At 38.5% G+C, this 12,657-nt stretch overlaps 1 protein-coding gene across 2 annotated transcripts in view; it reads right to left on the reverse strand.

Annotated features, from left to right (window-relative positions):
• The window catches only part of serpini1 (serpin peptidase inhibitor, clade I (neuroserpin), member 1), a 38,696-nt gene that overhangs the window by 10,842 nt on the left and 15,197 nt on the right, over positions 1-12,657 (reverse strand). For both annotated transcript variants that reach the window (XM_043702171.2, XM_043702172.2), the window contains exons 4-6: positions 10,292-10,486; positions 9,378-9,582; positions 6,052-6,149 (exon numbers count right to left, since the gene is read on the reverse strand). In XM_043702171.2, the coding sequence (XP_043558106.2) occupies positions 6,052-6,149; positions 9,378-9,582; positions 10,292-10,486 (498 nt within the window). The remainder of the gene's footprint in view (positions 1-6,051; positions 6,150-9,377; positions 9,583-10,291; positions 10,487-12,657) is intronic.

The following is a 12,657-nucleotide window of genomic DNA, read 5'->3' on the forward strand; positions in this document are numbered from 1 at the left end:
TTCTATTTTACCTCTGTCTTTAGGAGCGGGGTGGTTTCTCCCTTGTTATTTTGTATTATTAGATTTAATTATTATTTGTTGAGGTTGTAATTTTATAGTTATATGTTTATATATGGTATTAACATTACCAAATATATCCAGGTGTTGGTATGGGTGGGGGTAGGGTGCTCACTGTTAACTCTAGCTTTGTACTATATCTGAATTCTCCTCATTTTATTGAGGAGCGCTTGGGTCAAGGGTGGGGCATTGGTTGGGAGAGGATATGATGGACTTTTGGAAAGGAAGTGACACCCCCTGGGAACAAGGGGGAAAATCTCCACTCAAATACGTTTTTTTTTATTATTTAGAAATAGTTTTTTATTATACTGTTGTGAGTGTATTAGAGAGCCTTTATTTTTGTAAATTTTATATGCTCTATGTTCGGGATGTTCTGGGTAGGGTTTCCCCTCCCGAGGGGTCTCGGATTTGCCCGGATGATTATGGTTGATCAGTCGGTTAAGTGGTGCACCTGGAATGTCAAGCGGAGTAATTCGCCACTCAAAAGGAAGAAAATATTATCAAATCTTAAGAAGGAAAGAGTTGATATAGCTCTCCTACGGGAGACACACCTGTCGGATAAAGAACACTTGAAATTACGACAGGATGGATTTGATCAGGCCTTTTTTTCTTCTTTTAGCTCGAAAAGCAGGGGAGTTGTTATTCTTGTTCGGAAGAATTTCCCTTTCAAAATCCTAAATCAGATAAAAGACGAATCTGGACGATATATTTTGATTAAAGCCCTTATAAATGGAGAGGAATATGGGATTTTAAATTTGTACTGCCCCCCAGCACACCCCTTTAAATTTATAACGGAAGCCTTTTCAAAATTGATGGCTTTTGTTGCCCATCATACAATTTTAGGGGGAGACTTTAATTGTATTATGGATCCGGAAATAGCTAGGATTCCCAAGAGTACTGCAGGAGTATCTCCCAGATCTAGACAATTGGTGGATCTGAACAAAGAATTAGGATTAGTAGATGTATGGAGATGTCTTCATCCACAGGGCAGAGATTTTTCTTTCTACTCCAATCCACATAAATGTCATACCAGAATTGATATGTTTTTTGCCCCCTCGATTTTTTTAAATTCCATATCATCTTGTAAAATAGGTAGTATAGCAATTTCCGACCACGCTGCTGTATATATGGAAACTAAGGCGAGGAACAATGGGACATCCCCTCGGCATTGGCGTATGGACCCCTTCCTAATGAAAGATAGTAAATTTGTAAAGTACTTCTCTCAAGAACTTAAAACTTTTTTAGAAATTAATTCAGGTACAGCTAGCAACCCATCAATGATGTGGGAGACCATCAAAGCTTACACGCGAGGTTTGATCATCTCCTACTCAGCGACCAGAAAAAATTGAAGGGAGAACAACAGCGTCTGCTTGAAGCTCGCTTAAAAGCAGCTGAAACAACATACGCTGATAGACCTTCTATTATTAAAATGCAAAGGATTACGGCTCTTAGAACAGCTCTAAACACCACGCTTACTCAAACGGCTAAGAGGGAAATATTATATGCAAAACATAAAGGTTATATGAATATGGTGACAAACCGGGTAGATACTTAGCATTTCTTGCAAAGAAAAAAAAGGCCCCTCAGATTATTACGTCTATCAAGGAAAGTACGGGTATTTTGACTCATGATCATAAAAATATTAATGTGATCTTTAGAGAATTTTATTCTGAGTTATATAAATCGCAGGATTGTGAAGATAGGACTCGGAGGATGCAGTCATTTTTTAAAAATTTGACCTTTCCGGGCCTAACTCCGGAACAGGTATCGGTCTTAAATGCTCCCCTAACAGTCCAAGAAATACTTGATGCAATTAGACAACTTCATAGTGGTAAGGCACCGGGCCCAGATGGTTTTCAAGCTGAATTCTATAAAGAATTTACAGAAATCTTGGCTGGTCCACTTATGGACATGTATAACTATGCATATAGTTAGGGCTGTCTCCCACCTTCGCTGAAAGAGGCAAATATCTCTCTTATCCTTAAAAAAGGAAAGGATCCAGAAGATTGTACATCATACAGACCAATATCCTTGCTAAATGTAGATTTTAAAATCCTTTCAAAAACGTTAGCACTGAGACTAGAAAGGGTACTGCCACATATTATAAAGGAGAATCAGACGGGGTTTATTAAGGGCCGTAGATCATCCAATAATATTAGAAGGGTTTTGAATATGATTCAAGCCTGCCATCAAGGAAAGATACCAGGAGTAGTAGTTTCATTAGACGCGGAAAAGGCATTTGATAGGGTCGAATGGTCATATTTGTTTTACACATTGGAGAGGTTTGGCGTTGGACAGGTGTTTACCAAATGGGTCTCAACATTGTATAGTGATCCCAAAGCAGTTGTGGTTACCAATGGATTAGGTTCGGATAGCTTCATTGTGGGTAGGGGCTGCCGTCAGGGATGTCCCCTCTCGCCATTGTTATTTACGCTAATAATTGAACCACTAGCAGAAGCAATATGAACTGATCCTAATATAATGTCTCCGAGGATTGGTACAGGTAAACATAAAATTACCCTTTATGCAGATGATGTTCTTCTATTGCTCAGTAATCCTCTGATATCCGTACCTCGCCTAATTCAAGTTATTAACACATTTAGCGCATTCTCAGGCTACAAAATTAATTTTTCAAAATCGGAGGCTATGCCAATGGGTGGCCTTGCTACGATACCCCACTTAGTGGATGGATCCCTTTTTCCTTTTCGTTGGTCCCTGGAGGGCTTCTTATATTTAGGCATTTTTATTACCCCAGTATTTGGTCAGTTGTACAAGGCTAATTTTATGCATTTACTGGAAAGGATAAGGCAGGACCTCCAGCGATGGGGAGACCTTCCAATTTCCTGGTTGGGTAGAATAGCACTAATTAAAATGAATGTCCTGCCCCGACTCCTATATCCTATGAGAATGCTTCCGGTGATGCTGCCGAGGATGGCTCTACGTAAATTATATGGCTGGCTGGGTTCCTTTATCTGGAATCATAGACGGCCCCTTATTAAGCTGAAGAAGCTACAGCTTCCACAGGCAAGGGGAGGATTGGACTTCCCAAATTTTAGGAAATATCAGTTAAGTTCCCTATTAAGTTACGTAGCTGATTGGGTCTTGTTTGATCCACAATCAATCTGGTGGGACATCGAGGCCTCTCAAGTAAAATACCCACTTATTAACCTTTTATTTTCAGACAAGAGGAAAATCATTACAGATCACTGTAAAAACCCAATAATACTAAACACAATTAAGGCTTGGAATATAATGCAGCAAAATGAGGGTAATTCACATAAAACATCCCCCTATGCACCGATAGTGGGAGCATGGGGATTCCAACCGGGGTTTACTGATGCCACTTTTAAACTCTGGAGATCCAGGGGTATCTCATGTCTAGAGGAGCTATTTAAAGATGGGGTCCCGATGTCTTTTGAACAGCTGCGTCAGAAATTCGGATTACCTAATGGAGACCTCTTTCGATACTTACAAATTCGAGACTATATACAGAAGAAGACTACATTATTAGATAATCTTTATAAATCAGATAGAGAATGTAGTGTCCTACGACCAGTGGGGGTATCTTCCATCAGTACTATTTATCATTTACTACATGATGATGAAGTATCGGGAGATATGGATAATCTGCTTAAAACATGGGATCAAGATTTGGGACTAGAAATCTCTATAGAAACATGGAATGATATTTGGGAAAACGCTAGAAGAATTACTATCTGTAACAGAACTCAGGCTATCCAGCTGAAGATACTTCATAGGGCCCATATAGCACCGGTTCGACTGGCAAAATTTAAGGCAGGAGCATCTCCAATGTCTCCCAAATGTAAAATAGAGGTGGGCACTCTTGTACATTGCCTATGGACCTGTCATAAGATCTGAAGATATTGGACTAAAGTAGCAAGTACCCTGACAGAAATTTTAGGAACGGAAATTAAAGTGGACCCTGTATCTCTCCTTTTGGGCTTTTCAAACTTTCTCTCCCTGGACATGTACGGGAAGAGACTATTTTCTATTCTCTCTTTCTGTGCAAGGAAATATATTTTGGTGAACTGGGTGGCTGAGGGCCCCCCTGGACTCTCAAATTGGCACAGATTAATTATGGAATGTATTCCCCTTGACTTCCTTACAAATATGGTGCACCAAAAGACCGAATTATTTTATAAAATATGGCAGCCCTTCTTGAATTACATAAATACAGATATTTCGTCTATCCTAACAAGGGCTTTTATTTAATTGAGATTACAAACCTGGCTGGTCGGGGGCCCCTTAGGAGAATACAGGTTTTATTACATTTGATGTCAACACATTCCAAGCATGTAAGAGACTTAAATATACACTCTGGTTAGTTGTAGGTTAGATTAGTGGACAGTTGAGTTTTGTTTTTTTTTCTTTTTCGGTATTTTTTTCTTTTGTTAAATTTTGTCTATTGTATATCTGATTTAATTGTATATCAATGTTTGTATTTGAGAGTTTTGTTTATTTTTGTAAACTTGTAAAAATGTTAAATTTCTAATAAAAATATCTATATAAAAAAAAAAGTGGAAGATAACATAAGGCGGGGTGCCACAGAATCATGGTGTACAGCCAATGAGGTGAGCTGTGGAGAATAGCAAGAGAAAACCTGCTAGTGTCCACAGAGCTAAACGTTTTCATGAAACTCAATGAAAAGGACACAACTAAGTTCTGGTCAAATTCAACCTTTAGCGTTCATATCAATATCATTGGTGTGCCAAAAAACATCTACACCACTGAGTATTTGATTATCTGCACATTAGAAAAATATAATTATCAAATGTCACAATCCAATTTTGGTGCTTTACTTGCAGAGATTTGTTCAAAAAGAAGGCCTGAGACCAGAGTATTGTCATGCCTATCCAGTACAGTACTGATATCAAACTACTTAGAGAAAGAGTGGGCCTCTCCCTTTTCAGGTTAGTCGACATGGAGTAAATAAATTCCATGTGTGCACTGAGATGAAATAAGTCTTGATCACTTGGTGCTCTGATTTCTTTTGAAACTTAGCAAGTGCCATTTGTGTTTGTCTGAGTGAAGTGTGACAGTGCATATTTGCTGAAGAGCAGCAGAGTACAACTGACTGAATAGACAGCATAGTCTAATTGCAACATGTCATTCACACAGAAAAATATGTACATTAGTTATCATTAAAATTAAAATGCAGTGATCTGTAACTTGTAATTTTGTGCTGGACTTCCAGGTAACAGCACTTTGTAACTTTTTTTCTAACCCACAATTCAAAAATAGACATGAACAACCCTGGTCTGCTGTTCTCTCTCTCTCTCGCCTCTTTTTGACCAAGTAGTAACTGGCTGCCACATTAGGTCATCTGCTTCTGTGTGTCTGGACCATGTTCATCCTTCATTTCAATATCCTCAGTGCACCCTGACAGCACCTGAAATATAAACCCTGCACATTGGGATAAATTTAAGGTGGAGCTGAACAACTCGACAAGACAACCAGAGTTGAAAATGAGACTTGCTCTGATCGACTAGAAACAGGAAACAGTGTTCCAGCCATTAGGGGGTATAGATTTTAGAAGGATATTTGAAGTTCACCATGATAATGTTTAAATGCTGACTAATCCACATTTATCTTATAAGCAGAAAAGTTAAAAACAAATACATTTCTCAAAGACACCAGTCTTTATTTCCAAAGTGCCACAAACTTGATACCATTGCACTATTTACCTTCAGAAGGAGGGTCACTGGACCTGAAACTTTAACTCTACTCTCTCTCTACAGATGCTGTCGGACCTGTTGAGTTTTTCAAGCAGTTTCTGATTTTATTTCTTAAAAAAACTCATTCCTTAAATATCATCAATTCACCCCAAAGACCAGTGCTGAAGGAAAGGGCTGCCCACCTACAGCATTAGAAGAAAGTTTCAAAGACTTGTTACCTCAGCTAGATTTAAACAGAATTTTATATGCATTGTAACAAGCTAATAAGAAATCTTTAAATGAGAAGGACTTTACTTACCGGTCATTGCTGAGAGGTCAGCCTCAACACCAAACATTTCAGAGATCCCCAGGCCTGCGAGAACTTCCTTCAAATCAATATTCTGTGTCATTTTGAATCTAGCAACATAATTTTATTTGCATTGAAACAAGAATGAAAACAAGCAGGTTGGAATTACTTGTAAGCATTTCTTTTGCTTTAATTTTAAATGATATATCAATCTTTATAAAAGGAGAATGGTTTCTTCTGTGGAGTTTAAAATGATTAATAATGTCATTTTTGTAAAGCAAAACCAATTGTTGCTGCTATATGCTGAATATGTTCCCCTTACACTGTAATTTCAAAATAATGATTTTAATAAAAATTTGTTTAAACACAGTTAGCACAAGTGACATTCTCAACTGCACAAGAACACTTTCTTGTTTGATATGTGGTTGTATCTATTACAGAGGGGAAAACTTGACCTTCTTTTGGGAAATAAGGCACGGTGAGTGACTGAGGTGTCAGTGGGGGAACACTTTGGGGCCAGTGACCATAATTCTGTTATTTTTAAAATATTTATGGAAAATGATAGACCTGATCTAAATGTTAAAGTTCTATATTGGAATAAGGCTAATTTTGACAGTATTAAAGGAAGAACTTTCAAAACGTTGATTGGGAGAGGCTGTTCACAGGTAAAGGGATGGTTGGAAAGTGGTTTTCAAAAATGAGATAACAAGGGTCCAGAAGCAGTACGTTCCTGTTAGTATGAAGGGCAAGGTTGGTTGGTGTAGAGAATGCTGGATGACTAGAGAAACTGAGGCTCTGGTCAAGAAAAAGGAGACATATGACAGGCTGGGATCGAGTGAAACCCTCAGAGTATAAAGGCAGTAGGAGCGTGCTTAAAAGGGAAATCAGGACGAGTGCAAAAAGGGGACATGAGGTAACTTTGGCAAATATGGTTAAAGAGAATCTAAGGAGATTTTACAAATACATTAAGGACAAAACAGTAACTAGTGACAGAATAGGGCTCTATAAAAATCAACAAAGCTGTCCATGTGTGGACATGCAGGAGATGGGTGAGATACTAAACAAGTATTTCCTGTCAGTATTTACGGTGGAAAATATATGGAATCTAAAGAACTTAGAGGAATAAATAGTAACATTTGGAAAAGTGCCCATATTACACAGAAGATTGTGCTGGACATCTTAAAATGTATAAAAGGTGGATACATCTCGGAGACCTTTTCAGCAAAATCCCAGAACTTTATGGGAAGCCAGGGAAGTGATTGCTGAGCCCCTTGCAGAGATTTTTGTATCCTCAATAGCCACAGGTGAGGTGTTGGAAGACTGGAGGGTAGCTAATGTGGTGCTACTGTTTAAGAGATGGTAAGGAAAAGCCAGAGAACTTTACATCGGTGAACCTGATGTCAGTGATGAGCAAGTTATTGGAAGGGATTCTGAGGGCCAGGATTTACATGTATTTAGAAAGGCAAGGACTGATTAGGGATAGTCAATATGGTTGTGTGTGGGAAATTGTATCTCATTAATTTGAGTTTTTTGAAGAAGTAACCAAGAAGGTTGATAAGGGCAGAATGGTAGATGCTGCCTTGCTGAAGTCCATATAGACATTCGATGAGGTTCAGCATGGTAGACTGGTTAGCAAGGTTAGATCAAATGGAATCCAGGGAGAGCTAGTCATTTGGATACAGAATTGGCTCGAAGGTAGGAAAAGGTGGCGGAGGAGGATTGTCATTTGGTTTGGAGGCCTGTGACCAGTGATGGATCGGTGCTGGGTCCTCTGCTTTTTGTTATTTATATAAATGATTTGGATGCAAATATAGGAGAAGAAATCATTAGTAAGTTGGCAGCTTACACCAAAATTGGTGGAGTAGTGGACAGTGAAGATCATCTCAGATTCCAAGGGACCTTGATCAGATGCACTGACGAGTGGCAGATGGAGTTTAATTTAGATAAATGGAAGGTGCTGGATTTGCTAAGGTCAATCAGGGCAGGCTTTTTACACTTAACTGTAAGGTCCTGGAGAGTGTTGCTGAATAAAGAGCACTTGAGGTGTAGTTTCATAGTTCCTTTGAAAGTGGAGTTTCAGGTAGACAGAATAGTGAAGGTGGTGCTTGGTACGCTTGCCTTTCTTACCCAGTGCATTGAGGAGAGGAATTGGGATGTCATGTTGCAGCTATACAGGATATGAGTTGGGCCACTTTTGGAATACTGTGTTCCATTCTGGTCTCCCTGCTATAGTAAAGATATTGTGAAACTTGAATGGGTTCAGGAAAGATTTTCAAGGATGTTACTAGGTTTGGAAGGTTTTAGCTCTGGAGAGAGGCTGAATAGGCAAGGGGTATTTTCCCTGGAGCATATGAGGCTGAGGGGTGATCTTGTTGAGGTTTATAAAATCATGAGGGCCATGTATAGGGTGAATAACCAAGGTCTTTTTCCCATTTCCTAAGGAGCAATTTTTTTTCAGACAGAGGGTGGTGCTTGTACGGAATAAGCTGTCACATGAAGTGGTAGAGGTTGGTACAATTACAACATTTAAAAGGCATCTGAATGGGTATATGAATAGGAATGCTTTAGAGGGATAGAGGCCAAAGGCTGGCAAGTGAGACTAGATTTATTAGAATATCTGGTTAGCAAGAACGAGTTGGACAAAACAGTCTGTTTCCATGCTGTAATTCTCTGTGATTTTATGACTTTGCTATTCTGCTCAAGAACGTTCATAGAGGTGTGCAAGATCCATACTGACTGGAGTTACAAAGATGGTTTATTCTTAATATTGTTTTGAAGTTTTAAAGGTCGTGCAGAATACATTTATTTCAAGTTTGGTGGAAATATCTGAAGTTGTTTCTTGAAAAGAGGTCAGCGAAGATCCACATCGCAATTTTTTAAAAATAAGACTTCTGAGAATTCACATGCCTGGGTAGTACAGGTTGCTTTAGAGCTTGCCAGGGCTGATCTGAACAGTGATTATCCTGGAATGGACCTTGTTTTACATGGTTCAGTTGGAGGCAAGCCTGTTAAGAACCAGCTGGGTTGGAGGAGAGCTTGCTGAGAACAAGGTTCCTAGCTAATATCTCTCACATCTGAAAAGAAAACCTTCCTGTTGAGTTCATAAGTACTCAATAGAAACTATGAGATTCTCAAAGTAAAGAATATAACATTATATGTTACGTATATGCTGCAAGGAAACCCAAATGGACTTTTCACATTAAATACTGTTATCTACAATCACTGAATTTTCCCCAAACGCATATGTTACTTTCTAATATCAAAATTACTTATCATATTGTAGAAATGAAAATAGATTCTAATAGGCATCATTCCCCAAACAAGAAAATTCCTCCAACCTTGGCAAATATACTTCAACCTTCTGCTTCTTTACTGAGCTTGCCCATTCGTTAATTAGTTGGGTTTTGATAAGTGGTTCCAAGGTAGCCAGCTGTACTTCTTGTCTTGGAAGAACAATCATCATATTCATCTCGTCACCAATGTAAGGCATTTCTAAAACTTGGTACACTCCTCCTGCCTCATTTGAGCCATCACTGAATTCACCTAAAAAAAAAGTTGTATTTATAAAGATAGTACAACCTTGGGATGTCACAAAATGCTTTACAGCCAAAAAGTATTTTTTGATGTGTAGTCTCCGTTGCAATGTTGGGTACACAGCAGCCAACATGGACACAGCAAGCTTCCACAAACCACACCGAGATGATCACCAGTTTATTGGCTTTAATGGTATTGGTTGAAGTACAAGTACAAGGGATACCTTCAAATTCTTTATGGAAACAATGAAATGGGAACTTGCATTCAAATAAGGACAGAGGTGAAGTCTTTTTTTAAATAGCAGCTATTTGAACAACGTTTCTTCTGATAAATCAGCATTCCCAAGCTTTACAGTGCAGGTCTAATATTCATGGTCAAATCTTTGGAGTTGGCATTGAACTCATTAGCTTCTGATTTAGAAGTGAACTAGCTGTGCCCCAGCTGACACTACACATTGTAGTAGAATTATAAATGATGATATATCAAGTGAGTATATTGGCTTTCAGCATGTCTCTGTGCACTGCTGAATGCTTTAGTTAAAATATCTCGGCTATTGTGTAGTTATAACAGAGAATATCAACTGATTGTGCTCGAAAAGGCTAAGGAAACAAAGGAACACTATTCTGGAATAAGTTTAACCTTTATTTCATTCATTTGACGTGGCATTTGAAAAGGTCAATTTTAATTAACTGTGTAAAGCAGCTAAATATTTGCAAACCATAATTGAAATCGCCTTGTTGGTACATCATAGCTATCTGGATTTCGCTTTCATCATCTTTGGTAAACTGAAATGTGCGCGTATTCTCTCCTCTGAATTCAGACTTCCAGTTTCCTTTAAAGTAAATTGCATTAACAAGAACTAGACGAGTTAAAGCATCCAAGTCCTTTGGCGATAAAAGATTTGGTATCTTATCTGAGCAAAAAGAAAAGAAAATATGCAAGTACATTATTTCACAGAGATACAAATCACACAGGGATTTATATAATCAGCAAAATTCACTACACACTAAGCAGAATTATTCATGAGCAGGTTGTGAATGTAGTTACTGTTAGCACTCAATAGCAAACATACACACCTCTCTCCTTCGTGCATGGGGATTATAATTAATAGAGATCGATAATAAGGATCTAAAAGGAGGAAATTGCTTACAGTCTGGAGCTGATAGGTTACTGAATTGAGCAAACACATATCTGTTGAACTGTGAGGCGATTCATTTTGGGAGGGTAGATGGGAATAATGCACTAAACAGTAAATAAGTAAAACAAGAGAATGTCTTTTGAGTCAGTGACACAAATCTTGAAATGATTGGGTGAAGATAAACTGCAACAAAAAAAGTGTCTTTTTTTTAAAATGGAAATGCTCATGATAATGCCCAAGTCCATAAGCAGTATCAAAATATTTGGAATGTTGTACTGGATTGGGAGCACTACATTAGGTAAGCATGCAGAAAAGATTTATTTAATATTGACTAAAGAAACTGGCCTTTTATCCAAGAAGAAGGAACAATGTTTGAGCTGTAATTTAATAGAATGGATCAAAATTATGTAAATGTTATACTTTTAGGAGATAAAAAGGAAAGAATTATTTTCACTGGTCAATGCTGCAGAGAGTATAATTTCATAAGTGCCACTAAACAAAGATATTAGAAGATCTATATCAAGCAAAGGGATCCTAGGATATAAAATGCTTTCCTAGAAACAGTAGTACTTGCAGCATCTAAAAATCTTTCATAAGGAAAAATGAACTCTCAATAGAAAAAAATTATATAAAATGAAGATTTCAAAAGGAAAAATTGGAAAGAGACAGGAAGGCAGCAATAGCTAATTTTTGTGCACCATATATTGTGTAACAGGCCCCAAGGAGCTTCATAGGGTTTTTGAGAAACAAAATGTGACATTTACCAAAGTAGAGAGATTTTAGAGCAGATGATGAAAAGTTTGATGTAATTTAAAAAAATATATTCATGAGATGCAAGCTTTGCTGGCCCACCAGATATTTATTGCCCATCCTTAGATACACTTGAGAACATGGTGGTGAGCTGCCTACTTAAACCATTGCAGTCCATTTGCTATAGGTATATCCACAGTGCTGTCAGCAAGGGAGTTCCAGGATTTTCACCCAGCGACACTGAAGGATGAGCGATATATTTCCAAGCCTGGATGGAAACTTGTAGGTTCTGGTGTTCTAGATAGTGGCGGTTGCAAATTTTGAGTCTTTGTGAATTTTTGTAGTGTATCTAGAGTGTTGGTGGAGGGAGTGAATGCTTGTGGCTGTGGTGCTAAACCAGCAGGCTTTATCCCACATGGTGGAAGCTTCTTGAATATTATACGAGCTGCACAACTAAACAAGTAGGGAATATTCCTTCAAACATCTGAGTTGTACATTGCAGATGGTAGACAGGCATGGGGAGTCAAGAGGCAAGTTACTTACTACAGGATTCCAAGCCTTTGATCTGCTCTTGTAACCACAATATTTATATCACTATTCCAGTTCAATTTCTGGTCAATGGTAATCCCCAAGATGTTGATAGTAGAGTATTCAGTGATGTTCAAGGGGAAATTGTTAAATTCTCTGTCATTGTAAGACATGAATGTGACTTGCTATTTCTCAGGAGAAAGTGAGGACTGCAGATGCTGGAGATCAGAGTTGAAGAGTGTAGTGCTGGAAAAGCACAGCCAGTAAGGCAGCATGTAAGAAGCAGGGGAGTTGATGTTTTGGGCATAAGCCCTTCATCAGGAATCTTGGATGCTGCCTGACCAGCCGTGCTTTTCCAGCACCACACTCTTACTAGTTCTCAGCCCAAACCTAGATTTTATTCAGAAGTTTCTGCATATGGATAAGAACGGTTTCATTGTCTAAGGAGTCACAAATGGTACTGAACATTCTGCAACCATCAGCTAACATCCCCATTCTGACCTTATGACAGTGCATTGCTGAAGCAGCTGAAGGTGGTTGGGCAGAGGATACTAGCCTCAGGAAATCCTGCAGAGGTATTCTGGAGCAGAGATGACTGACCCCGAGCAACAACAATCATTTCTTTATGCTGGGTATGATTGTATGCAGCAAAGACTTTTTCTCCAGAT

Source organism: Chiloscyllium plagiosum, unplaced genomic scaffold (genome assembly GCF_037043375.1).
Source record: "Chiloscyllium plagiosum isolate Xiang-an unplaced genomic scaffold, Cpla_swu_hap1 HiC_scaffold_13, whole genome shotgun sequence".
Classification (NCBI taxonomy): domain Eukaryota; kingdom Metazoa; phylum Chordata; class Chondrichthyes; order Orectolobiformes; family Hemiscylliidae; genus Chiloscyllium; species Chiloscyllium plagiosum.